Source organism: Colius striatus, chromosome 7, assembly GCF_028858725.1.
Source record: "Colius striatus isolate bColStr4 chromosome 7, bColStr4.1.hap1, whole genome shotgun sequence".
NCBI classification, from domain to species: domain Eukaryota; kingdom Metazoa; phylum Chordata; class Aves; order Coliiformes; family Coliidae; genus Colius; species Colius striatus.
Window position 1 is genome coordinate 13,845,413 of NC_084765.1, and position 25,949 is coordinate 13,871,361.

Sequence of the window (25,949 nt, forward strand, 5' to 3'; positions counted from 1 at the left end):
ACCAAGAGTTTATTATGCATTTACGTTTTCTAGAAAAAGCACCACCAGAAAAACAGGAAAAAGGAACAGATATCCCTTCTCTCAAAACCACTAACTAGCACTAGCTGGTTCACTAATAAGGACTGTCATGCTCTTGCAGAAAAGTATGGCTGACAAAAACAATCACCAAAGCCTTAAGAATACTTTGAGACCAGAAGTTCTTTATCCCTATCACTTGGAAACCAGACTGGGAAAAAATCAGTTTCGGCTTCTGTCATTTCCAAAAGGACTCTCCTCATACACAGAGCTCCTCTGGCACTTTGGCTACAGTCTCCAGAAGACTAGTACATTTCCATTATTTTCAAGAAGCTGAGTGTTCCCATTGAAAACAAAAAATGAAGCTTTAACAATGACAAAAATGTAGAGGAAAAATTACACTATTAATGCTTATTGCCTGAGAGAGATACAAATATTGTGCTCTTTGAAGTATGAAGATTTATAAGGTATTTCTACTTTTAAAACATACGATGTTCCTCTAAAACAGGCTCGGATAAGAACTCTTTGAATTACTTTTTTTTTCAGTTTGTTGTTATAGAATCACAGATTCATTTAGGTTGGAAAATATGTCAGGAATAATCTTGAACCCCAGACAGCACCATACACCGTTGTATTCTACAGATTCATTGAGAACTTTTTTTTGTTTAAACCTGTATTCTTTAAAACATACTTTTCAACATCAATTTTTATATTCCTCCTGACTGTGTAAACACTGAATGTGTAAACCATTTCTGAGGATAGATTTTGTCTAAATTTTATTCACTCTTTTCCTTCTGTAATTTTATTAAATTATTTCTGAACTATATGTGGAATACTGACAATTCTAGTCCCTCAACAAAACAGAGACACCTAAAATGATTGTCACCTTGCACTAATTACAATCTCATATTTCCAGAGAGGAAGAAATGCAGAGAACAGAGTGCATGGCAGGCTGATCTTTAGGAAATCTATTGGTGCTATTAAAAATTTTTACTTTTACATTAGACAGTATTCTATTATTTAGATACACTCACAACTGATACACTGGAGCTTAAATTTGTAATTATCTTTCCCTGGTAATGTTCTATAATTACCGCTATATTCTACCTATATAGTTTCCTTCTGAATATTTAAATGTTACTGATACCAACACAAAGCCACAAAAATAAACATAATTTGTCAAATACAACTCTCAGGCCTTAGCAATATTTTGGTAAGGTTTGTTACAAAGAAACCTAACAACACCACAACAAAACACTAAAAACCAACTCACAATTCTTATGCTCTTTATTGGATTTCATTAAGAAATAAAAGTAGGGCAACATTCAGATTCACTAACTCAAGTTAGAAATATGAGTTTGGTTTTGCCATCCATGGAAACTATTTTGCAGTTAGTCAATACCTGAAAGATCAATGAACCCAGTAACAGGCTTCTTTCCTAGGTCTTTGCAAATAACTCCATATTAGCATATGAAGCAGACAGTAGAAGATTGCAGTTTACCTGCAGTTATCAACATGACTACATAAAGGTCTGAAGAACAATAAACAGCTCATTTTACTTATTCAAATGAATCATTTCAATTTGCTCACCAGGAATTATATGGTTAGATAATCCTTTGGCCTTGTAGGCTACATAGAAGCTGCCTCCTATAATTTGCTTTAAGCTACAACTGCTTCAAGAACACCCTCCAGCAGCAAAATCACATTCTCTACCTTGACAATGTATGTCTTCTGTTGAACTGTGGGAAAGGCATGCGATCTTGCAGGAAGGGCTCCCATTGCATACATCTCCACAATTAAGCTGGTCTTTCTCGAAGCTGTTAAGCAACACATTTTGTTAAATGTCATACCAAGTGCATTCCATGAGATGGAATTTACGTGGTGTCCCTGCAGAAACCATATCCGCCCACCACAGCTATAGATGTCAATGTTCCTTTGTATCCCTTCTTTGGAAGAAAGGACAAAGATATCCAATCCTTCACAAAAGTAACTCTCCACATACCAAAACAATGCCTTAATATTTTGCAATGTACTTGAAATGGACATTTACTCGGTTTCCCCATCTCAAAAGGTAGCAAAACAAAGTGGGTATCAAACAGTATCATATCTCCCTAGGAAAGTCTATGTATCATAAATATGTATCAGAACATATCAGTGATCTAGCCTGGGTGTCTGCATGTCTTTACATACAAACACTCAAACTCCATAAATGCCACCTCATATTCTAAACTATGTTAAAAGCATCCATATTGGAGAAGTGCCAATTGTTTACAAGAAAAGCTTAAGAATTGTTCTTTCAATAAAGCTTAAACACAGATGTAATTTTGCAAATTGTTAATTTTTCCTAGCTCTGTCAAAAAACTTTGGCACAGTAACTTCACTTCAAAATTCACATGAAATCCAAAGTAAGCTTTCACAGGTAAAACTATTTTATTTTAATTATACATTGTTTTTATTTAACTGGAGCTATTTTAGTTATGCTCAGTGATGTGACAGCTGTAATAAGCAAAAGTTAGGTGACAGGTATTTAAGAAAAATAATATTAAAAGAGTAAAATAAAATTACTTCACATGGAAAGTGTGTAAACCAAACTGTTTAAAGACATCTGCCAAATCTCAGGGAATATATCTTGAGATGGGAGATCTAATTCTCTTAAGATGTGCTCTATTTGATTTTTATTTGCAATGCAGTTCCACTAAAAGTATAATTTTCTGAAGAGCTTAAATCTGACTAAGATCCCTTTGCTACTGAAAGAAAAAATCCCACCTCCTGCATTCCCAATGCTTCCTCTGAACCAGCACTGGTGCTTGTACAGCTGTGCACCAAAGTGAAGGGCAAGTTATTCAGCTGAAATCGGTCTTCCCCAAAATGTGTTTTTTCAGCTAGGTGAAAGAATTGAGCTGGAGCGTCAGGCTGCTAAAGAAGTGTTCCAGGAGTGGTCAGGAAAGGGTCACAAAAGAAAGATACAGTGAACATGTTAGCATCCCTTTCACTGACAGCTCATTTTTAGACTAATTTAAGCCCTTCACAACATTTATTAGCTAGTCAATTTGTGTTCTTATCATGCACAGCAATCAGAACAGGATTTCACGTCTTTTTCTTCTAATGAAAGTGAAGAAGTTGAATCAATTTGCCTCTAACTCAGCCATGCAGTAATCCAAAACTCAGTAAAATCAGCAAGCTTCAGATTAGACCTTTAATGACCTGAAGTGGTCATAATTTTTTACTTATGTTGTTACTTTGTAATAATATAATATGTTTATTATAGTAATAAAGTAATTTGTTAATTATGTTGTTATTGTTAATTTGGTACATAATTTACTTTTCTTGTCCTTTGTTTCTACAGAAATACTAGAAACAGACACATGTTCATTCCTTTGACTCCCACACACTGGATTATAAGTAGCCTGCTATCTGGTGGCAATAACTACTTCAAACAAGCACATAATTCCCGTGTAATAAAAACAGTAACCTAAGAAAGAAATTCTTTTCAAGTTTTCAGAAGCAACAATAAACTTTTCCAGGCATCATTTAGAACTTCTCAGAATACACAATACAAATGCCAGTTATGGGGTGACGCGAGTGGCCTTGAGAAACGGTACCAAACAGAAGAGTGACGTATAAAACTACTTGTTCTGACACTTAAAACTACTGTGGTTTTAAGACCATTCCTCAAATACCTTGTGTCCCTTAGTCAACTTGTTGCGGACCAGAACTATAACGGCAACCACAGGTTCTGCTACGATTTCCATATAGCCTGGAAACTTAACTCTATCAAAACATTTGCCTATGTTAGAATACAGTATTTCCCAGATAGATAGAAATCATGTTCCCTTTACAAAAATATCCTGCTTTGAAATGCAAACTCTGACAGCAAAGTTTTCCCAGCTTTAATAAATATTTGAGAAATACTCGAGAAAAAGTTAAACCGCAGGAGAAATGCATGTCAAGAATGCAACAACACACAAAAAAGTATCTCTAACAAGCCTGGGGTTTATAAGAGTATAACTACATTAACTTTCAAGACATTTAGCTTTTTCTGTAGTCTCACTTGAGTGGCCCATTATTTAGCATTCCTCATTTTCCATCCATTAAAATTTCACTTACGACTACTTCTCACAACCATCAGCATACTCTGTTGTTAAAAGTTCATATTAAAGGAAAAGATACTGCACACAGATACTGCAAGTTTACCTCAGAGAACAGAAACAGTTTCTGGAAAAAGTCAAGGCATAAGACTTAAAGATGACAGAATAAAGCCTTTAATTATCATCCATCAGATTATCTAAGCTAACTTCTTAGTGTGAAAGTAAGCATTTGGTTCTTCAAACTTTTCCCACAGTATTTTTGCCTCCGATCTTTACATGTATTTGCTAATACTACTTATGGGTAATTTGGTAGAAAACCCATCATAATAGATGACACACATTCTGGCAAAACATCATATGCAAGGAGGACTTACTAGAGGGAAGGGTAGTGGGATCTCAAAAGTGTAGTTTCAATATTCAGTACCTCCGTTACAAGCAAGATATGAGGTTCTCCAACTGCTAACTTCAACTTTCACATAGAGATGGACACTTCAGTAATCATTTTAGGAGAGCAACAAGCACATCCACAGGTGCAGAGTTAATAGGAAGAAATGCTGTAAACAGCCTGCTTCTTTACACTGTAACATTTTCCCATGTGTTTCCTTCTATGCGTAGTCTCCATCAATGCTGCTCTGAGTTACTGATATCTTTTCCGTCTTTGCTAGACTCTTGGCTTTCTTGTCCTTTAAAGGCTACTTGACACTGGCCACTGAGGTCTGGCATTTGCCCACGCAAACCAGACCACTGTTCACACATTCCCATATTTCTTTGGGAGGCTGCTGAATACAGTATCTCCATTACTTTTTCAGCTGATGACAACTCAGATAACTGAATGGAACTTGTGAAGCAGACATAATGAGAGTTAATTATTTTCACATGATGCAACTGAATTTATGGTCACGCAAAACCTCAGTTACTGTAACAATTACACAGACCTAGCTCATGTACAAGCAACAAGAATACCACAATGACACTAGAAGAGGTAAGACAGGACAAATGTGCACATTAGTACTACCCTAAGGCATATACATATAAACCATGGCAAGATGATCTCCCAAATCTTCTACATAAAATTTATTGCACATATACAAAAGCATCATACCATCTTTATACATACAGTTCTAGACTAGGATCTAATTACCTAAGAAACACACATGGTTATTCTGTTTTTCAGCAATAAGATTTTCTTACTCTGAGTAGTTTAGCTGTATAAATTTCAACCTTTTAAGTACAGACAGAAGCCCAACTCTAGTAAGATTCAAGATTGTGAATGCAAAATCTGTCATCTAAGTTTGTCATTTAGCTTAAAAATAAAAGGCCTAAACAAATGCGTCAAAATGGATGACAGGTTTGAAATTTAACTGCTGAAGAAATTTCATTTTCTAAAGAAGTACCTTCAAGGTCACCAGCTGAATCATCACCAATGAATGTTGATATAAATTAACCAATCCAGACATCATCTGTTATATTTCAAGATTCCCCCTCCCATAATAACCATAATGGAAACAAGCCAGTAAATGGAACATCTCTAAATGTATCTTATGCCAAATATAATAAAATGGAGATGAAGTAAAAAAAAAAAAAAACCCAAACCAAATACATGTGCTAAGTAATAGAAAACACAACTTATATTAACAACTTCATTATTCTCCTATTTATTAAATGTTTGCACGAGAGACTTTATAAACAAGCAAAACTCTGCTATATATGCTGTTATCAATTGTTATTAAAAGACTTTTGGATCCAGTCAAATGGCTATTTTATCCAGATTAAATAAAACTGCCTTCTTTCCCCTTTTCAAAATCCTGAAGTGTCACATTGAAGTACGATGCCTGTGGTGAGGTATTGTACTCTCTACACCATACAATTTTGTCTGCAATAGAATGCCAGCACTGCAAGAACATGCACATCATGGTGAAATTAACATTCCCAGGATCTGGCCCTTATTTAAACCACCAAGCAGACATGCTCTAGTTATATACTGTGATGTTATACTGTTTGTTTTGATCACTACTGTACTTTCTCCACACCAAGTAATACAGTAATCCCAGAAGTGAGGACTAATGTTTACCATTTATAGATCAGTACTCAGCTGTGTAACCTCCTAACAATTTATTGGAAGAACACATGCCCAAACATTATGTTTAGGAATAAACACATTCTGTACACATCCCTCCACTAATTCTTTCCCTCTCCTGTTATGAATTGCAAAAGGTAAAAATTTCTTAGGAAGCACATAAACACACCATTCACTGTTTTAATAGCTCAAAAAAAAATTAAAAGCATATATGATTCAAATGTTTCAAACAAACGTTTTTCTAAAGATGTTTTAATGTTAAATTATAAAACTATTATGAAAAATATACAGTCTATAATGTAAAACCTGTTCAATAATCTATCATCTTAGCTGAAATTGTTTTCCAAAGCCATTCTGAAGACACTAGAAGTTAAACATCATTACTTGTAAAGTGCTATTTACATCACATATGCCAACAAAAGCAATCATTGTCTTATGTGAATAGCCCACAGCATTCTTGACACTGCAAGAGGCCCATTATTGTACTATCCCAGAGCTTCACCAATTTGAAGTAACAATGAAGTTTTAATGGAGGTTCCCTGGAACCTGCTGCTTGGTTTGTTGGATAGGTATTCCCCAGAAATATTTACAACATTAGCAGCACCTTTATAAAACCTTACCCATTCAAAACATGACTTCTGGCAAAACATTTAATGCCTTATCTTCCACAAATAGAAACGTTTTTTTTTTCCCCTCACCTGTATGGAGACAAGTTCTGTAGTTCTACACTGATGTAAACGTTAAATTCTGTAATTTCTACACATGCATGTGTAGGAAGAGGGAGGGTATGTTTGTTTTTAAATACAGCTAGCACAACCTGTCATACTTGCCAGACTCTAGAATTAGAACAGAAGGGGTTTTGAAAAGTGTTTTATTGGCAGTATGAGTTCCAAGTCATGGATGTATCTGCAGGCAAGTACATCTGTTGTATAGGTGTGTATCTTTGGACTTCTACCAGCTTCCACTGCAGTTTAACCCCAATTTATAGCAGAACTTCTAGAGCAAAACAACAGAGATTCCATGAGCAACTCAAGCCAAGCCTCAAATAAGACTTTCAAAACAGTAATTACATGGTGCCAATTATGACAGTACTTCTTATATGAACATGCTTTAACAATCCAAGAAGGGCTAGCCAAAGACTGTAAATACTTAGCCTTTATTTAACAGTGTCTTTTAAAACACATATAAATCCAAACGTCCAGCAGCTCTGAACATTTCAGATTGTTGCCCGTAAGACTGTGAAAAGGATAGAGCTTTAGTTTGGAACTAGTTATTTTTGCTTTTCTATACAAAAACAAGCTAAAAAGATTTTAAAATAGAAACAAGTAAAAGGTCTTTAATTGCCATCCTACTGTTAATAAACTCTTAACAACTAAAACACTATTCCTTCAGGGTAAACAATAAGAGTTACCAGCACATGCACTTTCTCATTGCAAAAAGATTAAAATTCCCTAACAGCTTCAAAATGTAGCTGTTAGAAGACACCGGAACACTGCAGAATCCAGTTTAAAAAAAATAAAAATTTAAATGTTAAAGTTATCCTTTCTGTCAGCATGTATTTAGTTTGCTACTTCCCCTTTCAAAGCACTTGCATTACAATGGTGTTTTCACAAACTCCTTAGTTTTTATTTATTAAAAAAAACTAATACAGTAGACTTTTTCAAGGAAAAAATCCCAACACAATAAACAAACCAAGCAATGAGGTAACCTGATTATTGGCAAGCAAGCCACAAAAACAGGCACATCGTATTCAAAAGCACATAAATGGCAGGGAAAATACACAGCGCATTTTAAAAAATTCCCAATAGAAAATTACATGAGCAGAAGAATTAATGTTTTTCATAATGCACCACGACAAATCTAAACAAATAGCATTTAGATAAATAAGCATCCATATTATCTGATATAGAAAAATTATTGGTGCCATCGTACTCCTCCACAAGAAGCATTCAGGCAGCTTCAACTATCCTTTCAATAATCATGAAGGGATGCTACAGAAACAAATGACAGATCCAGTTGTCTGTTTTTCTTATGCAGAACATACCACTGATTTCTAAAAGCATTATTTCAGGACAATTTTCATTTATGAATTGGAATATTTTAGAATGTCAACACAATAGCAAAAAATACCAACTGACCAAAGTAAGTAAAGTTAAAGGTATTTATATAACTTAAGCTGTTATAGACCTGACATTATCTTTGAAGCTAATAATGCATGTGCTAGGGGTTTTTGTTGGTTTCAGGGTTTTTTTCCATTTGAAATGTGATTTAGTGGAGAAAAAGTTACATTAAAACAGTCTTGCCACATTTTGCTACTGATAGAATTTATGTGTCAACTTTCCCAATAATGTTGCTTTTCTAGTATTTGCTAATGTCTTCATTCAAAGTTTGGCCCTCAAATCTGTAAGCAAGACTTTAAATTGCCACATTTTAGAAAACAAACAAACTAAATGTTATCACAATTATGTCTTCTGTTCAATGAGATCAGAAAGTCCCTGATGGTTAGTTGAGCTGGCATAACAAACTGAACCTGCCAGAAAAATTCATCTGACTTGACATGCTGTTCCTTGTGGCCATATTTCCTGAGGAATGCTCAACGACAGACATATTTCAACTTGGATAAGCTCTTCTGGCATTCTGCTCCTGCAGCTCTCTTTTATGAGTAGAAAAATCCCTTATCATGATAGGTTTAAGAATGAAGATAAACAACTTCAGTGCATGAATGTATCCTCTCACCTGAGAAGAGCACGTGCTGGAGGACACCGGCACACATGGGTCCCAGGAAAACAATGAAGCAATCTCATGCAGATATCTCATGCACCAAGAGAAAGCAACAGGCATAGGTCATCTAAGTCTTCCTGAAACAACCTGTTGCATATCTCACTATAAAAGGTGGGCATTTCTGAATTAAGCATCAATGCAAACTTACTAGGCACATTTTTTTCTCCCATTTACAATATTACTGATCTTCAGTGATAAATGCAAAATGCAAACTCTATAAAATGTTTGCATGATAATATCCTGCATTATTTAAAGCATTTTATGTTGCTGTAGGTATAGTACATTTCTTCTAGTTTTACTAGTCTTGTATTCCATATAAACAGAACAACAGTATACACTGTTCTTATTATCATAATCTTCTGCATTGAACCATGCTATTTTAAACTACAGGTCCTAAAAAGGAAAACAGTTCTAACATCATATTTTCTTCAATATCCAGCTTAATTCCTTGTAATCAATACTAGACAGGTCATTTAAATAAACTTCATCAGGTACAAAATTCTGAATCTAACTCTACTTGGAATTCTCAGGCTTTATGTAATTACAAAAATAATCCAATAATTCCATGTTAACTAGGACAACCAAGATCTCAAAATGTTCTTTCTTAGTTATGAAACAGCGGAGCTTGGAGAAAAGCTGTATCATGTCAATTCTGTTTTTCAGGATTAATTCATCTAATGTGAGATATTTTAAAGCACGTTTATTCCTTAATAGTTGCAAAGTTGGCTCCAAAAATGCCCTCTTGTGGCACAGCAGAACCCTGCAAAGCCTGCCCTCAGTTCTTTCAACTTAAATTTTTTAAACAAGAATGTACTACTCAGGGCTTATTCTGAAACTCTGATAGAAAAGCACATAAGCTAAACTAAAATTACATATATTTGTCAGAGTTTGAATGAATCTTTGAATGCAATTTCTCTACGTGGTTCTTTAATTTTCCTTTTTTAGAGTGCTAGTGTAAGTAGCAGAAACATCTGGTCCCTCCTGTAAATCTCAGCATAATCAAGTTCCTGGGGAAAGCTGTCCTGGGAACAGAGCACTGTCACGTGGGCAGATTCCTGAAAGAGGAATCTTTGTGCTGTTTGAAATCTTGTATTAAAGAATACGTGTAAAACCAATTTTACTGGGAAATTATCTGTGCACTTAGACATTTCCAACAATAGGTAACAACTTGCAACTTTGCCTCACCTTCATCCCCACAGACTACTAATTCCCTGAGGTGTACCACTGAACATCAAGCCACAAACAACTACCCAGCAGATTTGTTGTCCCAAGCAGCAAAATTAGCACAGTACACATTCTTCTGTTAATAGAAATGTGAGTGTGATGGCTTTGATTCCCTTATTTGAAAGTGAAATCTTTTACACAGGTTTTATTTTTTGCTGCTTTTTAACTCTTTGTCTGCCAAAATGACATTAACATAGCAGTTCATTTGCAAGAAAAAAACAACCAACCAACCCACCTCAAAACACTAGGAAAGTCTTTCAACTGAAGCCAAATCTCAAAAGGTCCTGAAATCCTAATGCCCAGTAAGGGAGGGGACTCACTCCCCCATCTTGCTTCTACGATACAGCACAGTTAAGAGCACGTTAAACAGACCTCTCTGGGTTGCATCTAGCCAACGGATGGCAATTCAGGCCGTTGGCAGCCTGCCTGATTAGTCATGAAGACAGTCACTAACAGCTCCTCTCCCTCCTCCTGCTCCTTTGTAAACAGTCTGCTGTGAAAGGTGTTACTCTGTTTTTTCAAAACACAGCTCAAGGAGGAAACAATTGTTTGTAATCACAGGAATATCCTGTTTCAGCTGCCAGTTAACCTGCAACATCCCAGAGCATGGGGATATCTCGTCAATGCATGCTCATTACAAGCTGGCAGTGGCAATCACAGCACATGAGCAAATCTGAAAAGTGCGAAATATCTGAGAGAAAAAAAGAAAAACAAAACCACATTTTGGTGAAATTGGAAAACATTCAACCAATATTTTTACTTCAGTGCAATAATTAAAACCAAGTAAAAAAACTTCACACAACACTTCAACAACTATTAACCCTCAGTTAAGCCCAAAATTTCAGCTAGAATATTGAGACAGCCTTAGAAAATAGCAAAATGGTTTAATTCCATGAGTATCTGAAACTCTTTTCAGACAGAAACCATCTATGTTTGGTGTACACAAAGGCATATTCATTGTTTCCAATTGAAGTTTCAAGCTCCAATTATTTTTTTTTTAATACCTGTTACAAAAACCATGTCTTTTAAGATAAAGCTGTCATTTAATCCTTAGTGCAATCACTGTGTCATATCACCTGTAAGAGCATAGAGCTAGACTGAAAGAAAATAAAATCTCTTTGACAAGTGTCACCAAGCTTTTTCTCAAAACTTGGTTTGCACATAGCTGAGATACAAATCTTCTTGTTAAGAGTCAGATGCACACACTGTGGGCTTATTGGTATCCCCTATTTTTGTATCAGTCTGTGCCCCCCAGACATCACTTCAGGCAATGGTCACAGAAATGCACACATCGCTGACGCTGAACACACAAGTAGATTTCTTGGGACAAAGCTCAGTAAGCCATGCCGCAAAGCTACTCAGTTCAGAAACCACACAGGATTATAACAAGCAAGTTTATCAACCCAGCATGACAACATGGGAAACCAGTAGTATGCGAGATATTTTTTATCATTTTGCTCATGCAGCTTTTTCTGTAAAGATTCTCAAAGATAATCAAATCATTAAGGTGCATTCTTAAAGGTGTACCAGTCCAACAGCCCTTTTCTCTCTAAATACAACCATGTTTTTCACCCCTTTTGAAATATATTACTACTTCCTTTAAGAATTATCCCAGTTTATGCCTATTTTCTACAACCCAGTCTTGCTACGTAAAAGGAAAAATTAACTACCAGACACTGAGTAAAACCAAGCCATAGGAAGATCTATAAAACTAGTTATCTGGTCAAGATCCCAGCCTATCATCAAAGCTGCAGTCTTTTAGGCAGTTCTATGCAGTTCTCCTCAACTGCCTCCAGCATATAGGAAAACATGTATCCGTGTACACACCCATATAAAAGGAGTGGAATGGGTTGGGGAAGAAGACAAAAAGAAATTAACAAGTTTGCTTATTACCTGAGAACAGCTATTAAGCCACATCTAAGCCTGGAAGAGAGAAGTCTCTGATCAGTGCTATGCAGCCGTGAAAGCCTTCATCTTCAAGCAGTCTTCCTCAGGCCTATCTTAACAAAAATTCCTCTCTCCATAATTTTGCCCAGGTCACTAACCTGCGCTGTTTCAGGATGTCTGCAGCTCTCTTAGCCTCTCCCTTGGTCTTCTGATTCTGGAAGGAAATCCTCAATCTCTGTACTCACCCACTTTGACTCAGCAAGTCTCCTCTCCAGAGCACCAGCCTACTCATTCAGGCAGAGAACACCATTTCCCAACCCCTACAGGAAATAACTCCTCATAATCCTTTGGGCACTGGAATGCTAAGAAGGTCTATCCTTTAAAATTTCACTTCACTGTATGCATGTTTAAACAAACAGTATTGATTACACAGGTCACAAGTTTCTCAGTCTTCTTGAACCTTGGAGCACTTTCCAAATAGTTACAGTACCTACACCATCACTAGTATCAATGGAGTAAAGAGAATGCAAGTATTCAACTGTCTATTGTAGTTCCCTTAGCTGTCTATAGCTACTCTGAGCAATTAAGACTACATACTATACAGAGCATCCTTACACAATTTAACTTATACAAGGCAGCTGTGACATTTAAGATAGCTTTATTTAGCAGGCAATCAAAGGAGAAGCCTTTTTTTTTTACATGCACATTATTATGAAATACATACTAAGAAATAGTCCATTTGAGTGGGTTAGTCTGCCTTTCTTCCAAACAATCAAATTGTTGCTTTCCAAAATAGAACACGTCTAAAACTTGTTTTTATTATAGTCTTTTAAAAGTTATTTCCAGAAATAAACTGTAACTATAAAGCTGGATTTTGTGTCCTTGTAGAAACCATTTTCAACACCGGAGACAGAGCGAAATATTAATCTAAGAGCCAGAAATCTTTAAAGGACATGCCTCTGCTGTCATGTTTCAGATTAAGTGCAAACTCCTTCCTCTAATTGTTAAACCTGTTGACAAAAATGTAGCCATCCTCATGACTAGCCATCTTAAAAAAAAAACTAAAAGCTTCACTGTGAGAGTTAGCCTAGTCTACCTGAATATTGAGTTGGTGAAGAAAGTCTACCCCAATCAATGGTAAAGGTCCACACTTTAAAAAAAGAAAGAAAATTATGAGAAATATCTATAAGCTAAAAGTTTACTGCAAATCTGACCGACCTTTTAAGATCTCAAATGGCGTAAATTCCAGGAAAGACGACAGAATTGCTCCTACCATTTTCCAAAGCTTTAGAAAAAGAGATAATTTTTTTTTTCCTAGCATCAAGAAAAACATCCAATACAGAAATATTTTCTCAAAGCCATCTGTCTCAATAGCAGAATATTTATAACGATGTCTCATGAAGACGGCAAGTCCTCACCACTCAGATTTATTTATGCAGCATGAGATACAAAAAAAACTTCCACCAGTCTTTGACCTGCTTGAGCTTCAAGAAAACTATTTGCAAGGAGAGGAAAGAAGCTGTTAGCTACATCGTTATAAATGTATTTTAATATAAATGCACTTTGACACAAATTAATCACGTAGAAGGAATAACTTCACTGTGCAAATCTTCCAAGAGTTGTTCTTCTTTCCTAAAGAAAGCAAGCCATTAGAAAAGCAATTTCTATCTTAGACAAAATGGCTTTTTTTTTTTTTAACATATAGCACTTAAAATTCCAGAGGTTTGTGACTGTTTTTTCCCCAATAGCAGACTAAGTATAAAGATGCAAGACTGTATTAGGAACTTTTCAAAATGTATGCACACATGATTATTTCAACACACCACCACCACATAAACACCTCCTATCACATCAGAAACTGCACATTTTAACATCACCCTCATTAATTTAACTTGCCCATAACACATGGTGATAAAAGTAATTCTCTAAACTGCTTTCAGAAGTTTATTTAATATTTTCACTTCTGGGCAGGCAGAGATAAATATTTCCTCTTCTTATTCAGTTAGTTCAGTTAACAGCTATATCAGAAGCTGGGAAAACTCCCAGGAACACACTTAAGCTCCTTTTCAATTTTTCAATTTATAACCCACTAGGAATGGAAAAGCAAATTTATATGGTTCTATATGAAAACCAGCATTTGAAAACAAAAAATTAAATAATCACTTACAATTTAGAATTATGTGAAGCACTCAAAAACAAAGTGTTTAAATAACCTATTTTTATCACATACTAATAAGGGACATTTTATTTTAGCTTATTTGAGAAGTGATGTGCAAGTGGGATCCACATATTTAGTGCCACAATTTAAGTTGCTTTTTGACCTGCACTCCAGATCACCAAACATTAATTTCCAGAAACAGTGGTATGGCATGAAATATCCACCGAAGGACTTAAATCCAGAAAAATCCAAACTATTACACAAACAACTACAAGTAAGCAAAACGATTTCAATTGTTAAGCTGGGAATATTTCACAGATTGAAGACATTTCATTTATGAAGACAGCTAATGATAATTTTTAATGATCCTCTAATTCCCCATAAAAAGGGGCTTTGTTATTATTATTAGACAGAAACTGGTTTTTGTCTACCTCATAAACACTTAAAAGCTTCCAGGAAGGTTGTTTTTTCTCAGAATAATCCATTCCTATATGGCAGGTTTAGATATTTCCCAAACACTTTTTCACTGCTTTTGAAATAGGGCTCAACCTAAAGAAAGCCACTACCATCAACTGAGCTGAGAACACTTTCCCAACACTACTGTTCCACTCTTAATTCTTCACACCAGTACTCTTCACAGACCATAGCAATCTGAATTCACACCTTCTTTGCATTTCTACTCACTTTCCTGGTAGACAAGGCTTATAATGCAATGTAACTGTTTCACTACAAACTTCAATAGCCAAAATAAATGGGATGTCAAGTCAATCAGCATAGAAGCTGCCGAGACAAAACACAAAAATTACTAATACAGTAGAGTTTATAATATATTTGTAGAGGTCAACAGTCTCTCAGATTTCTGTACTACTGCAGAACCAAGAAACCTTGTGACAGAATACTTTGTTAAATCAATCAAACAAATAAGAAATAACTTTGTTAAATCCATCAAACGTATGCTTGATTTATTTTCTATTTTCACGCGCACGTTTTACAACTACCACTAAGAACAGCACTCTCTGCATGTTTCTCCAATTCAGTTTCACCCAAAACCATTACACAGACCTGATAACAAGTAGAAAACATGTTTGGTATCATTAATGGAATTCCTGAAAGATGAGATGAAAGAAAAAAAAAAGTTAATTTTTCATTAACATTCTGGGGAAAACAAAAAGTATTGATGCCAAACTTTTTTCTTAAACTGACTCCATCTGCATTCCCTTACTTGGAATTATCACAGTTTATTCAGTTTATCAATATAATTTCGTATTGTCCTTCTAACTGTAGAGATCTTAACAGTTCATCAGAAATGAACCATCTGAAATTTTCTAAGGGAAACACACACCATATTCACTAACCAGCCACTATCTATAAAAACTTGTGCTTTTTTTTCCTATTTCCACACATAAATGGGGAAAAGGCCTATCAAGTACTTCATCATAATTAAAGAAACCACTAAGAAATTAGCTGTATGACAGCCTAAACATAAATGTACAAGACTTCTCATCTCCCTGCACAAAGTTCTCTTCTGTACATCCATAATTCAAAAATTATTGTAGCTTTACTACTCAAATTACTTAAAAACACAATCTACAACCACTTTTTTGTAAAGATTTCAGGCAATGCTTAATCTGACCTTCCCAAACCAGTTTACTTGAGCTTCTCCTGTCTGCCTACCACAGCAACACAGGAACAGCCCGCTGGTAATGAGAGACACCCCTCACATTGCTAACTGTAGCTCCCATATGAAATCCATCGAGGAAGGTGAGCTGTAAAAAAAAACTCCTGTAACACCCCTCTCTCTGACTGTTACTTTTCTTGTGAGGAAAAAGTCCCGTTATCCATACACAGAATCTTCAGTTTTCCTCCTTGTTTTCTCTGTTTAGGTCATCTTATTTATCAGGTACCATTGAATTGTTTACTTGCAATTATTTTCAATCAATATTTTCCAACACTCCCTCCACCACTGAATTTTACATCCTGTCCACCACTGGTGCAACAGTTTATGCTCTCCAGCGAGTTCTCCCTCACCTACGCAAACATCTAACATTGTAACTCCCGATCTTCAGAAAAATACAAAGAAAATATTACTACTGCTGCTTTACAAACCAGTGAAAATTACACACAGTGAATCACACCGATTAGCATAGTTTTATCTGCAGGTGTGTTTAAGCATTCTGCTGAAATAGATCTAACAGATTTATTACTTTAGGTATTAGGATAAGCCCTATTTATTTTCCTTTGATCTAAAGTAGGCATTGAACTCAGGCACTAAGAGCTTAACTGGAGTAACATACATTTAAAATACCTAAAAATTGGCTTAAAATGACACCTATTTTTAAACAAAAAGTACATTTGCTCTTTGCCCTCTGATTTACACTGCTTGATAAAGGTGCCTCTAGCTTTTCACTGCTCTCCATTGCATGAATGACCCTACTTTAAGTTAATCAAAGTGAGCCTTTTGCCTAGAAAAGGGATAGAAACAAATGCAAAAGCAAAGAACTGAGTAAACATGAAAAATAAGTGAAAGCTGCTGCTTAAGCATTTTACTAGCTTCAAAATGTCAGCAAAAGTGTGACACTTTGAAACAAATACTAGCTTGCAAAGAGACAGTAATTGTCTTTTTTCAGATGAAATAAAGTAGAAAATGAACAGCGTCTTATCTTACTCATATTTGACAATCAGTGTCTGTACAGAACTCCTTGGGGAAAAAAAAATCACCTGCATGATGCAGAATCAACACATATGTTCAAAACACTCAGTACTCTGCTCCTAGTTCAGGATATTTGGCCTCTAGGAAGTAAATGAAAATATAATAAAATTCTTCACTTGATAACTGTATTACTGAAATGCTTCATTTCAGTAGTGTATCCAAATCTTGGTTTAAAAGTTTTGGTGGGATTGGTTGTACATTTTATTAAACTAAAGATAAAACTTTTAAAGATACAGATAAGCAACAAGGAAAACAAATGTTTAAACAGAAAACTTCAGGAAGAAAAGCACATACCTCCTATGGATTGGTAACAGGCTTTTGTACCTGTCTAGACAAGTCAGACATTCTTGCCAAGTACTATATGGCAGACAGTCAAAAAGAAAAGGGTTGGGCACTTAACCAGATTCTTCTTGGATTTTAACATCTTTTAATTGAAAAGCTGAATTTTTATTTAAGTTCTTCTTCTCAGGACAATATCTCAGAGGAGTCCTTGTAAAACTGTCTAATAATGCGGCAGTAAAAGACAAACTACCAATAAAATGAGGTTTTAGCCCCATCCTTTACCGTTATCCAAGCCCTGGACACAAGAACAACAAAAACAATTTTAAAAGCACATCCAGGAGGCAAAGACCAAACAAATTAGATTTAATTGTAAATTAGAATGTACACTCATATAATATAGAACTGAATATGACACTAAGTAAACGTGACACCACATGATTCAAGTTCATCTTTGCAGGGATGCAGTATGACAGTACTGAAGCAGTATACTTAATCTGCACCACTGAAATGTAAATACTTGAGAAGATGGCAAAATTTGATCAGTAGTGAGGTGAAAACTCATTCTCATATAATCCATCTGCAGCAAACAAAACGATGGCAAAATGCAGAGCATAGAGCCTGGAAGAAAAACCTGCATCCATGTGCTTCACAGCACACACTGCTCTCTTCACCAAAGCACTTGCTAAGATTCTTTAGTATTGTCTGACTCATCTGGAAAAGGTACTTTTTTTTCTCCATTACAGAATTTAAAACAAACAAACAACAGTGTTGCATGATATATTTGCCTGCAGGTGGGCAATTCTTCTAACTAGGTCCATTTGCTAGAGAGCTTAATTAACTGACAGATTGAAGCAGCCTTCTTCAACAAACTGTGTAGTATTAATATCAAGATTCTCCTGTCCCAAATTTTTTAGATTCTCTCTTTTCTGGTAGATAATGGGTAACAAATAAAACAAAATTAGAAATGTTGAATACATTTTCTGTTTCCTCATCTGACGTGGTAGACCTATTGCATACTTCTAAAGCCAGACTGAAATGTAATATAAGACTATGAAAGCTATCTTTAAGACTATTGCAATGCCTACCCAGTACAACTGTATTTATTTTTAATCTTTCTATTTGTGAAAAACTTCCAGGAATATCGAAACTCTCACTGCAACACACAGCTTCCTAAAATATACACACATTTCACCTGCACACAGGCTCAATGAACGCTGAAGTGGACACTACGTGAGGAAAGAGGCTCAATGAGTGAAGTTTTTCTGAGAGATTCATGTTAAAGAAGCTAGCAGGTATACTGAACAAAATGTGGACACTAGCAGCTCTGGAGAAATGGTTCATGCCCTTGTTTCTGAGTTACAGCACACGCAAGTCACATAACCCCAGCCAGAACAAAAGAATGTTACTCTGTTTCCCAGACAACACTGATTTCCAGAAGTGTTCAATACCCAAAATAATGTCTCAAGTTAATGGGAACTATGTTTAAATCTATGTTACCCTTGATGGCCTCCTTAGACAAAAATCAGTTTTCCAACACAAGTATATTTTGGAACAGCAAACAAGGACTGACAAACCAAGTGCTCTTTGGTGCAGCCTTGCTTTAAAAACAAACAAATCCCATCACTTCTCCTTACACACTGCACCTCTCCAAGGAACGCACACAATGTTTCTCCTCATCCATATACATCACTGAATCAAATCACACATAATATTTTCCCTGTGCACACTTCCAAACCGGCTCTTCCAGAGGGCACTCTGCAATTCAGGTAATACAAAGTACTTGTTTTGCTATCTGCAATCACCAGCAATCTCTGTCCAAGTACAAATCTATCAGCATTTACTTCACTCTTTAATGAGTGATCTCTCATTTTAACTATCATCAAAAAGGGACTTTTAATTGTTTCCCCAACACAGAGAAACTCGTACAAGCAATACTATTAACTTTCACTGTAGATAGTTCTTTTTTCCCTTTGCCCAAATGGAACAGTCTCTAACAAGAAGTTAGAGAACAGCACGAAGCAGCAGCCAACGGCAGGCGCGGCGCGGGAGCTCCGCTGCCGAGCGCGGCCCAGCAGAGGGCGCTGCCGGCCGCCCGCGCGGCGCGGCCCGGGGGCGGGAGCGGAGCAGTTTCCCGCCCGCCCGGTTCCCCACGGGAGCCACCTCTAGCGTTTCCCTTCCACTTCGCCATTTCATAGCCTTTGCTACCCCCGTACAAGTTCTCTCAGTGAAGTCTAGTCCCCTCCAGGGCAACTCTTGATTGAATTCTAGTAACCAGTCATAACCTACTGATTGCTGCACATGGTGCCTCTCAAGATCTATCCAACCTAGAGTTTTACCCACTGCCGTGGAACCAGTATAGCTTGCTTTCCCTTAAGGTTTCCCAATGACATTTTACAGTACATAAAGTCTTTTCATTTTGCCACAGACTATCCTCAAATCAATTAGTGATGGTGTAAACATCTTCATTTTTGGTTAGTGGAGTTTTCCTGTGGTTCCCACTTCATCGTTTTTATTCTGCATCAGAAACTCCACACAAACTGTTAGACACAGAGAGTAAGTACTTCATAGACCAGCTCCTCACAGGAGGATTTCATATTGATTTATATGCTTATAGACTAATTTAGATCTTTTATCTAAGCATGGGTTCAGGAACCACAAAGGACATGACCTATATTGAAGATTTCATCGTGAGGGACATCACTACTCCTTACTCACAGTAGTTAAGTAATCCAGTACTTGTTCTACAGCAATAACCATCAAAGAAAACAGAAAAAGTTAAAAAAAAGGAAGTATTTGCATCTGGCCACCAAATGCATACAGTAAGTAGTGCTTTAGCCCACCTAAACAGCCAGCAAAAGTCAGTCTTCAACATTTTGCTAGCAGTGGGGAAGACAGGAATTTCTTCAGTGCAGCAGAAACCTGTTGATTTATGTATGAGATTATATAACAAACTTCTCAGCTAATTGAAAAGACTGAATTCAGTAATCCAGATGGTCTCTTACCCTTTAGGCTTCTGTAATAAAACAATCATTTTTTGGGTATCATCTATAGTCCACACCAGGTGAATCTGAGCTCTTGAATCGTTTTCAGCAACATGGTATCTAAATATACGTTTGGCATAGTAGAATCAAGGTTACAAAGGCAGATGTCAATTTGGTGTTCATCAACTTCTATGTTCTTTCCAAATACTTGAAACAGATTTCATGTGTATTTTGTGTATACAGTAAAAGCTAAATGAAAGAATTCAAGAATGATAGTTGCAAACTGTTACAGACTACTGCTATAAACAATGGCCATTTTGTAAATAGCTTTGTTTCCTATATGTCCCTTGTTACCTGAAGAAGCAGACAAGCTGGACTAAAATCTGATCTCAGAAATAAACAAACAGAAAGGTTAACTTCAGATATTTAAGTATTGATTTCCAGTGTTTTGTTCTTAATTTTGGGCCATAATTTGAACTCAATATTACCTTTGAGATGTGCAGTATCAAAGCAGCTTTCTAAGCTTCTAGAGCAGCCATTCACCTTTTTTAACATACTTTAATATAAGCCAGTTAGGTATCTATTACTGGAAGAATGGAACCTTGTGCATAAAGACTCATTTCTATCTTTCAAAGCTACGAGAAGGAAACAAAAACATTCCAGACTTTCAAAGTTTTCCATCTTCCCCAAGTATTTTGGATAATCAGAAGAAGATAATAAGCAAATGGAAAATAAAGCTTAAACTATAATGCAGACGTGCTGGTTTTCCATCAGTCCCTATTCTCCCTGCATGTCACAGGTCCTTCCCCAAAACCAGTCTGCCAACCAAACTCACCACCTCACATCAGCAATCCAACTACCAGAAGTAAACCAGAGCAAGCCTTGTTAAGTCTTCATTCAATTTCACATACACTCAGCAAGAACATCCTTTGTGCAGTGCCTCTAACATAACAAACAAAATGTATTTGAAAAATATTAGCAAAAAAAACAAACTAAAAGATGGAAAAGAGCAGCACCAGCTGTTCTCAGCACTCAAGAGTGAGAAAATGTAACATCCAGGATACTTCCAGACAAATAAACATCCAGTCCTATGATCATGCCTAAATCAATATTCCTCTTAAAACAGATCGAAGGTTGGCACACCAAGCAAATCAAACACTCAATTTTTTCTGCTTAAAAAAAAAAAGTTAAATTGCTGTTTTAACACATTGTCATTCAAAGACGAAATAAATCATATTGATGAAAAAAAGGTAACAGTTCATAAGTAACAGTGACCAACTTGCAACGTTTCTAAATTGTTATGTACATTGAGTATAGCTGATTAAGGCTTGTCTTTATTTGACTATGAGTAACAAAGTCGCTGAGGCTACCTATGTGGTAAGTCATAAAATTGTATTAAAAATTATTCCATTTTCTCCTTAGGACAAGCAATTTAAATTGCAAATAACATGCAAGATTTTCCCAAAATGATCAAGTGGAGATCAGGAAAAAACAATATATATGCAATTTATTTAATGCTTCATTTAGTGATTTTAGGATAAAAGGCAGGACTGTGCTAAATGTGTTTGCCACTATCAAGAGAACCTGGAGAATAATCAGAACAAAGAAAGTAATTCTGGAAGACACAGATATGCGTAAATGGGAAGAGCTAGAATATAACTTCATACATGGCTTCCTAATATAAATTACTGTCCTAAAAGTCAAAGCACTAAGGGAAATGAAGGATCTGGTCATATCAGGCAATTCGTGGCACTCACACATGCTATCAGTGTGTGTGTCTTCCCTAAACAGGCAAACAAGCTAAAATTCCGAAAGCTGACAAATTTTTAGAGCCAAGAAAGCACTTTTATTGTCTGAGAGTCTCACAAAAGCTCATTCCAGCATACAGTTCTGTTCACTCACAAGCAACAAAGATGACTTCATATTGCAAGAGGTGCAAAGAACTCCAATCAAACACACGGAGAGCCCTTTTAAAAGAGCTGGACAAAGAATTCAGCTTATTTAGTTCAGCAAAACAAGACTAAGAGAGTATGTCTTATACATCAATACTCATAAAACCTTCTTGAGTAAATAACCAAAGAGAAAACAGTCCCACTTAAACTACAAAACAGCACTCGTGAAAAACAAACAAAACTCCACAAAAACACAAACATTATAAACCAGAACAGTTAACTTGGAAAGTTTCTATGCATCAGAAGTAGAGTTCTGGAAATTTTTTGTACTCCCACCATGTGGAAGTAAGAGAAAAGCTTACCTGGCCTTGACGTTGAATTTGATGAACTTACAAACCTTTGGTTTACTATGTGGTGTTTCGAGGTTGTCCCAAATGTTGATGAAAGTAATAAAGACATGGAATGGACAGAAATTAATTCTATTTTTTAAGTCAAAGACAGCTCACACCTAGTGTTTTATCTAACATTCTGATTACTGCTGTACCAGAAATCAGTTATGTAAACAGGGCTAGCCATTATACATACAAAGAAAAATGTTTGATACTTTCTCCTACATTAAATTATCATAAACAGAAATATTCCTCTAACAGCAAACACTCCTGTAAGCTGAGAGCTCTTATGTTGTGGAAGCAACACAGAAGGAATGAACAGAGCAGTGAGATACAGAAATCTTCGTCTAAGGATGCTGACGTTTACAGGAGCACAAGAGGAGCTCAATATGTTCATAGAAGAAAAACTGAGACATTCTACTTGGCTCAGGAAGCCTCTGAGCTGAAAATAGAGAGCCTAGAGCAGTGCTGAGGAAGTATCACTGATGAAGAGGATACTATATCTGGCAAGTCTTTGGTGTGAAGCAGCACAGCTGAACAGATTTGTGTCAGAAAATTGCTGTTGCTCCTTACAAAACTTTGCTTGGCTAAAGATGGTCGAGTTTATCCAATTGCTCTGTAAAGCACATGCTCCATTGTGTATTTCATGTCCTGCAGCAATTCCAGTTCAAGAATGCTATTAGCAAAAGTTATGACAATGCACTATACACAACTATAATTTAACAGATCAGAAATTAAAAGTTTTGTAATTGCCTGACAAAACAAGACACGAGAAGAGTCTTCCAAATAAAGCTGCTGGGAAAAGGAATCTAAGCTGGTCTACAATTGCACCATGGGGCTCCTGGAAAGGACAGAAAAAACAATAGATGCAATCCTACAAATAAGCAAGAAGGTTTTGTTAATGTTTGTGTGTAAAGGAGCTGTTTATACTACACTGACAGATTGTACAGTCACCTATGTAACCAGAAGAGCTTTTATTCCTTTCTTTCAACACACTGGTGACAGTTAATAGGTGGCTGCCACTCTCCAATGCCATGTTGCTATATTCTGTTCATGACTTGAGGGCTAAACTAACTGTACAGTCTGGCACTACAAGGAATTCCCTGGTTCAGCCAGAGACCAATGGGCCGATATCATTCTGAAGTTTGATCTTTACTAACATCCTCGTTTGACAGAGCTTTTGGGGTATGTTCTACAAGCATTTCAAAACCAGACATCTGTGACACTTGTCAGCGGTTATAGGGGACTGAAGTTAATGACCTGAGTTAACCATCAGTCCAGTACTGAAGCAATAAGGTTGAGTGTCTTCCAACCTTTTTTTGTTAATTTCATTGAATCTGTCATGCATTCAGATTTCCAAAGGAAAATGCAAAGACATTGTGAGACACAGCTATATCCAGGGTATACTGGTTTTACTAATTTGATTAAATCACTACTTTTAAAAGCCTTATATACGTCCTATTTGAAAGAAGCTTTCTTAATTATCCTATTTTACTGCAATGTATTTGCACCTTAGAGATTAAAACAGCCTCAACAGTCAGCACATCACAAGTTTATAGCTGTACTCTGAATAAAATGTACTACATAAAAAAAAAACCAGCCACCACCAGCCCAGGCAAAGCAATTTCATCTGTTCAGCCTCGTCTCAGGGAAGAAAAACTGAAACTTCCCAATGCTGCATCCACAGCCACGAGCCATTTAAAAGAAAAAAAATCCATAAAAACACAACAACCATCACCTCCAGCCATGACCGGCGCTTAGCAATGCAACGCTCCACCTGCCACAAACCGCACTTTAAATAGCAGGAAGGGAGGGGAAAGAAATAACAAAAACTGAAGAGCCGGCAACCGGGAAACCTGTTGCTAGCCACGGAGAGCGCGGCAGGCGGGGGCCCGCATCCAGCCGCGGCCGGCGGCCAACTTTCCCCATCCGCCGCCGTAAACCGCACACCTCGTTGTCACTTTCCCTCGCGTTATTAATTAAATGGGCGGACGTGCCGCGTGAGGGCGAAGGGAGAGAGGAGGTGGAAACGGCCCGGCGCCCCCACAGCCCCCGCTCTCGCCTGAGGCGTCCCCGCGGGCGGGCCGCGCTGCCGCCCCCCGCCGAGGGCGGCCCGAGGCCGGGCAGTACTCACTCGATGAAGTAGCTGGCGCCCTCCTCTGAGAAACCCTCCTCCCATCCGCGGGGCAGATCTGCGAGGGGGAGCGGGAAGAAAAGAAAGCGGGGAAGGAGGGTGAGAACTTCGCCCGCGCCCCCGAGCTGCCTCAGGGGCCGCAGGGCGGGGGACGAGGAGGGGGAGCGGGGCGGCCAGTGACGGTGTGCGGCACGAGGGCAGCGCGGGGGCAGCCTCCCCGCCGTCCCCGGGCACCCACCTGAGCGGATCATGTGGCCGGAGTTGACGGGCTCCCCGGTGCGAGGATGCAGCCAGGTGGTGTTGCGGGTCAGGTCGCTGGGAGAGAGAGGCGGAAAACATGCACCTGTTAATGACTGCGTGCGGCCGGGCGGGAGGGAGAGAGGAAGGCGGGCAGCGGCAGGAGCGGGGCCATCCTCCACCCCCGCACCCCTTCCCCTGGCGTCCCCGCCCGCCGACGCCCCCTTACTCGATGAAGAAGACGCGCCCGTCCTTGCAGACTCCGTAGGACCAGTGCTCAGGTAGAGTGTCCCGCCCCACCGCCGCCGCCATGTTCGCCGAGCGCGCAGCCAGCCAGCCGGCCGGGGAGGGGGTGCGGGCGGGCGGCCAGTGCTCGGCGCCCAGCGCCCGGCTCTGCTCGCCAGCGCCACCGCGGCTGCCGGAGGCGCGGCGCCCTGGCGCGGGCGCGGGGCGACCCCTCCTGCCCTTCAGGAGCAGGCGCCTGCCCCAGGGGAGCCTGAGAGGCTGCCTGTGGCCGCCGCTGACCCGTGCCCTCCCCTCACGCCCAAGCCCCACAGGGACTGGCGTCCCCGGCCCCTCACGCCTAGGAGGAGCCCCCTGCCCAGGGGAGGCGCGTCAGCCCCCTGTGTCGACCCCGAGCTGCAAGGCAGGGGCGCTGCCGGGGCAGCGAGCAGCGCACCCCGCGGGCGAGAACAGCTCGGCAGCCTGACGGAGAGAGGGTGCATCCTTACAAGCGCCCTTCACGCACTGAAGAGGCCAGGTGACTCTCCTGCTCAGGTCCTGGAGCCCTGGCTACCGCGCAGAACGTGTCAAAGGGAGGGTAAATGCACGGCTCGCACCATGTCCCGGGATACACTCTCACCGAAGACAGAAGGTGAGGCGGGAAAGGCCGTAGGGACTTCGAACTTCGGGTACAAGGAACGATCACTGCAAGGTTAAAAGATAGCAGAAAGTCAATAGCAGTCACTTGACAAAGTAGAGCGGTCACCAGTACTGCATGGGAACTGTGCCAATCGCTGTAGTCATCAATGACCTAGAAAAGGAGGGAGTGGTAACATGAGAGAGCCTGCTATAGGTGAGTTTAAAGTTATTTG

The 25,949-nt window shown here is 38.3% G+C and overlaps 1 protein-coding gene across 3 annotated transcripts in view; it reads right to left on the reverse strand.

Annotated features, from left to right (window-relative positions):
- The window catches only part of PLEKHA7 (pleckstrin homology domain containing A7), a 149,757-nt gene extending 124,588 nt beyond the window's left edge, over positions 1–25,169 (reverse strand). For all 3 annotated transcript variants that reach the window (XM_062000198.1, XM_062000197.1, XM_062000196.1), the window contains exons 1-3: positions 25,085–25,169; positions 24,857–24,933; positions 24,619–24,676 (exon numbers count right to left, since the gene is read on the reverse strand). In XM_062000198.1, coding sequence (XP_061856182.1) covers positions 24,619–24,676; positions 24,857–24,933; positions 25,085–25,167 — 218 coding nt within the window. In that variant the 5' untranslated portion in view covers positions 25,168–25,169. The remainder of the gene's footprint in view (positions 1–24,618; positions 24,677–24,856; positions 24,934–25,084) is intronic.
- Between the last annotated feature and the right edge of the window lie 780 nt (positions 25,170–25,949).